The sequence below is a fragment of the Oryzias melastigma genome, linkage group LG12, assembly GCF_002922805.2.
Source record: "Oryzias melastigma strain HK-1 linkage group LG12, ASM292280v2, whole genome shotgun sequence".
NCBI classification, from domain to species: Eukaryota; Metazoa; Chordata; class Actinopteri; order Beloniformes; family Adrianichthyidae; genus Oryzias; species Oryzias melastigma.
In genome coordinates this window covers 16445747-16451618 of record NC_050523.1, presented here as the reverse complement: position 1 = coordinate 16451618, position 5872 = coordinate 16445747, and the positions used below count along the sequence as shown (strand labels likewise).

The 5872-nt window shown below is 38.3% G+C and overlaps 1 protein-coding gene across 1 annotated transcript in view; it reads right to left on the bottom strand.

Moving 5' to 3' along the window:
- Positions 1–5872, bottom strand: part of LOC112136147 (matrix metalloproteinase-17) — a 133594-nt gene that overhangs the window by 63375 nt on the left and 64347 nt on the right. The window contains exon 2 of the mRNA XM_024257741.2: positions 1990–2122. Coding sequence (XP_024113509.1) covers positions 1990–2122 — 133 coding nt within the window. The remainder of the gene's footprint in view (positions 1–1989; positions 2123–5872) is intronic.

Here is a 5872-nt window from a genome sequence, read left to right as displayed (position 1 = left end):
ACGGCCCGCCACTGGTATTGGGAAGGGTCTGGCGATACGATACGTATCATGATGCGTGTCTCACGATACAATACGTTAGGGCTGGGTTGATAAAATCGATCTAAGCTTAATAGATCAGTTATAGATCCAAAAAACTAGAGATCGATCTAACGCGTAATGCTAAAGTCTGCAAGCTTGATACTAACGTATAATAGGATTTCCCGTAGGACGGCTAATGCTAACACTTGGTCGACCTAAACATACATTACAGACTAAATGGACACTACAATTTTTTTTTTGCTTGTACTTTCTTCTTCTTCTGTAATAAGGTGTAATGCTAAAGTGTGATCACCACCTAGTGGCCAAACTGAAACGCCCTCCAGGAGAGACAGAACAATTATTGGAGCTTCTCAGTTTGAGAATCCATGGAACACTGTATGAAATAAACAATCTCATTATAATTTCACTAAGAAATTTTACAGTATGTGAACTGTATCAGATTAATATGAATATCTTTGAAACATAAATATGGATTATTAATGAATTTCTAAACAAATGTGTCTAAATGTTTAGACCGCGTAGACTCAAGATTTTATATTATTGAATTAAAACAAGAGGATCAAAAGAATAAAAAAGAAAAAAAAACTGAATTAAATCAATCCAGACTCAAATCGATTCTAGAAATAATTGGCGATACTCTACAATACATATCACGATACATCCCACAAGTGTACCAGGACAATTTTTTTTAAGAGCATAACTTTGAAAAAAAACTCTACCTGAATATTAATGCATTTTTCATTGCAAAAAAATGTAAATTCATTTTATTTAATGATCACAACGTTAAGCACTGCAACTGCATTTCATATTGGCTACAAGTTGCTTTTACTCAAGTAAATTCATGCTGCTTTTCTTTTGGTAAATTAAAAAATATTTCTTCTTAATGGGAACAATCAATATTGTCTGATTTCAACAACCAAATATTTTTCAGAATAAGAAAAAAATGGAATGAATGTGCCTTAACCAATACGGTTCTAAAAGTATAATTGATAAAATAAAGTGCTTTTTATTTACAACATGGCTAAATGCAGCATTTTAACGGTTCAGGAGCCTGAACGGTGCTTCAAAAATAGGGGAAAAACTGAAATATCGCGATATATATCGCAGAATTGATTTTTCCCTACCCCCCTATTGTTAAGATGTTCCTTCATGTGGTTCAGAAATGGCAGCTCCAGTAGATCTAACTCACTCCTCTTGTGCAAACAGGGGGCATCTGCACGCACAGCGGGTTTCATAGGTTTTGAGGAGCCAATTGAGTAATAAAACACACGTGCGGTGTAAAACGGCCTGTTGCGTGCAAAATGATGGCATCACATATTTGGCTGGTCCAGACCGCACAGCACATAAAACGCAGTCCCGAAACTGCACCGCCTATAAAAAAATCCCACAAATGAAGCATCTTCCTCCGTTTCTCCTTGTTGTGAGTGCGAGATATAACGAACGACAGCATACTCAGCAGAGAGTTGCGGCGCCTGTGAGTAAGTGAGTGAGACTGCCAATATGCACTGCAGGAAATTATGAGTGCAGAGAGAATGGTAGAATGCACACTAATCAATAAACTGTTCTGGTTTACGCATACAAGTGTCATCAATCACATGCAGTGGGCACATCGCAGCACTGTCATTGTGCTGGGTGTGTATGTGTGTGACAGCAAATTTGATTTATGTTTACAAGGTGTCTTGTGGCGTGCAGACAGCTGTGCATTGTAATCTTAGCCATACAAAAATGGAAAGAAGGAATAAATATTACAACTCTGTGTGCGTCTCTGGGTGATATTGATTCAGCTATTTTCAATTCCACTGTCTGTGTTTTTGATGGCAGAATTCTATTATGTTTAAGGTTTGTCTTTTCTTCTCCAGGTACTTAGTCTGAAACACAATATAGTCTCTCAATAAAACAACCTGAGTCCTAGTCATAATTCATGAAAAGTCATAGATAGAACCCTCTTACCTAAGAGCCCAGTCACCTTCAGTCCTCCAAACTTCTGCATGGCTTTGATGGCTCTAGTCAGCGCCTCCTTGGTTTGAAGCTGGCCAGTCACTGGATCTGGAGGGGGGAGGTAACCAAACTTACTAAGCCAGTCCTGAAAGGGAAGCAGAGGACACGACATACAATAAATCTGATGCAGTTGAGGTTTCTTTGCAGTAGAACATTAGAAAATATTCAAGATCAGCAACAACAGCTACATGTTTGGGCGCTACCTCCAGTTGATCACTGAGGTTCAAAACAAAAACTTAAGTCTCATTTCCATTGAGCGGTCCGGTATGGTCCGATTAAAAAATTGACCCATTACGGAGTACTAAACGTACCTCTTGGGGATCCCATCGGTTTTAAGTCCACTGAAAAGTGGAACGGAATGGTAGGGCGGAGTCACTAGAGCCACCCCTTGATTGGCATGACAATATTAGAAACCACCAATACAGCACTAATTTAAGCTAACGTTTCCAATGGTGATATTCATCTTAGCCACCCGTAATCTTCTTTCAAACAGCATTAAATTCCTGTTATACACAATGTACCAAAGGTAAAGCAAGAAAAAGATGAGCTGCTGGATGACCTCCATTCTTTTTGCTTTTCTAGTCGTCCCACTATAATGACGCAATGACACGCTAGTGGTCTACAACATGCGTGTGCTGTGAAAATAAACCACTCAGTGGAAACGAGGCTTTGGAGACAACATAGAGCTAATATAAGCTACTTCATTGATACATTGTCAAGCATCTGCCCCTCTTCCAAGAGATTCTAACTTTTTTTTAGATAACATGCCATTTAATAACCAACATCACTACCATCCATCCATTCATCCCACCCACCATCCATCCATCCATCCATCATTTCTCCCTCCATCCATACATCCATCATTTCTCCCTCCATCCATACATCCATCATTTCTCCCTCCATCCATTCCTCCCTCCATCCATTCCTCCCTCCATCCATCCATCCATCCATCCATCCATCCATCCATCCATCCCTTCATCCATTCATTCCTCCCTCCCTCCATCCATCCATCATTTCTCCCTCCCTCCATCCATTCCTCCCTCCCTCCATCCATCCATCCATCCATCCATTCCTCCCTCCATCCCTCCATCTATCCGTCCATCCATCCATCCATCCATTCCTCCCTCCATCCATCCCTCCATCCATCCCTCCATCCATCCATCCATCCATTCCTCCATCCATCCATCCCTCCATCCATCCCTCCATCCCTCCATCCATCCATCCATCCATCCATTCCTCCCTCCCTCCCTCCATCCATCCATTCCTCCCTCCATCCATTCATTATACCAGTCCATTGCAGGGTTTTTATCATTCTGAATTTTCTGTTTATTTAATAGTTTGTTAATAATTTTTAAAAATGCCAGAAAACAATTTAGATGAGGAAAAAAAATCACATAAGAGATTAAACTATTTTATGCTGTAATAATTTCATAGTTTTTTTTAATTTTATAATGGACTTTAATTACCGGAGTAACTCCAGTGTTAAAAGAACTAAAAAAAAGAACTGGTTCATGGTTCAAGTAAATACTGAAAAGATAAATGCCAAGAGAGCCAATGAAATAAAAAGTTTGATCGAATTTAGATTTTAAATTCCATTAAATGTCCTTAAAATAACTGCTTCAGACAAAATACATTTTGCTCCTATCGAGGATTTACCACTAAAAGTCTGAGCTCTTTTTTACGTTATGCAATCAGTCTACATTTCTCCATCTTGAGAAGCTAAAGTTTTTTGGCAAAAGTCGTGTGTTTCAGCACCACCTGCCCTTGATCCGAGCAGATGCCTGACAAACCACATTTTCTTTATTCAGCTGGGCTTTCATTTGCTTGGATTGCAAACACCAACTCTGTAGCAAACCAATTGTTTTCTGCGGACAACGTTGGCAAACCTCCATTCACAACACAATGACTTCACTTCAGATATTTCTCAGTCGTACGTTCGCTTTAGAAATGAACACAGGACATTGCTGGAGGAAAACACAAATATAGAAATACAAATTTGATTACATTTTAATAAAAAGATTGAATACTTTTGATTAAAAAATGACGTATCTCTTCGTTATGAAACACAACAAACAACAGATATAATTGTGATATTTGTATGGATGACATTTAGAATCCTGTTGTTAGAGAGCGTCAGGTCAGAGATTCCAATTGTGGTTATTGAAATAATAATAATAAAAAGATGGCTTTCTGTTCACAAAATAATCCACTTCTCTGTGCTTTAGTGACGTTGCTATACAAAAGGTTTTTTTCCAGGATGTAATAAAAAAAGTGATATTGATCTCTGCAGTTTCCACAGATCTTTCTCAGAAATACGAGCAAAGTTGAGATTCAATAAATTTTGTTTCATTTCAGGTTATATAAAGCGTGAGTTCACAACTGTGGTTGTCTCAACAACCCTGAGGGAGATTTACCATACAGCATGAAAGCTTTGGTTCACCAAAACTCTAGACGATGATGTGACTGATTTAGTATGGGAGACGTAAAATAACATCTATGCTAAATTATTGATTACATTTATTCTTGGTTGCATTTGTGGTTTATCCGTTTAATTTACAGTTTTTGCTGATTGTGGTAAATAGAATTGATTAAAAGAAGGCTTTTGGGCTTTAAATGGAATATTGGTTCAGTTTCTCTTTAGTAATTACAGGCCAGCTGAAGCTGAGAGAGAATAATCATTAATTATTTAAAAAAAGATAAGCGCTAAAATAAAAAAATAAAAACACGTCTGATGCAAGTATGTGAGAGTCTTCTATAAAAGATCTCTGCATGTATCTCCTTCAGATGTTCAGCTGTGCTTTGGACTGAAGTGTCAGGTTTTTTTTTCATTTCTTGTCAGGGTTGTAGAGAACAATCAAGGAACAACAAAGTCCACAGGAGAGCCAGAAGACAGATCACACGACTCTTGCTGCTGCATTTACTCTGAAGGCTAAAGAGAAGAAACGTTAAGGCTTCATTGTTGAACCGAAACTGCCCTTGAGACGAGCAGAGGCTGATTTTTCTGTGCATAAAACTGTCTTAACATTCGCCCGGCAGATCAATCGAGCATGTGAGCTGTAACTTCTCGATGAATAAATGTGCCAGAGAGATTGTAAGGTTGAGTGTGTAAGATGACACAGACAGTGGAGTTTTTGACACACATTTTGAGCTACCATAGAAATGCATTTGTTCCTCAGACAGTATGATGGACCAAGAGTTTAGAAAGCAGTCACAAAAGGAAAAATTATGACAAATTAGTTTTTTTTTTAATCCAAATCAGAACATTGATTGAATAATCTAAATAAAAAAAAACTACAAAGCGTTCTGGTCTGGTACGGTACACTATGGTGTTTTGAGCATTTCAATTGTAAAATGGACTCATGGATACCCAAAGTGGGGCCCACCAAAGGTTATCTTTTGGCCTGCCAAGTCGTGACTACGGAAGCTGCAGAATATTTAGTTAAAACCTCTTACGCATTTCCCAATGATTTTCTGTGCAGTAGTATTCCAAAACTCTACTGCCGTAATATATTTTTGGCCTCCAGGTGGCGCTGTTAGCACTTTCTTTGCCTTCAGCTATGGGTGAAACAACCCCCACATGAGTCAGCCTGATATGCAGCACTGTACAGCAATGAAGTGCTTATGCATTGAAGTGAATTAGCTGATTCTGCAACAGAGAAAAGTGGCTCTGTGTCGTTATTCAACACTTTACGTCAAACTCCACAGGTAACTAAAAAGACATGAAGTCAAACAAATTAATAATAAGCACTAAATTTAAGAGTAGAATAACTAAACGAGTGTCCTTTGTTTATTTTTAATGTAGTAAAGTCTATGTTGCTGTTGTACTACAGCCAAA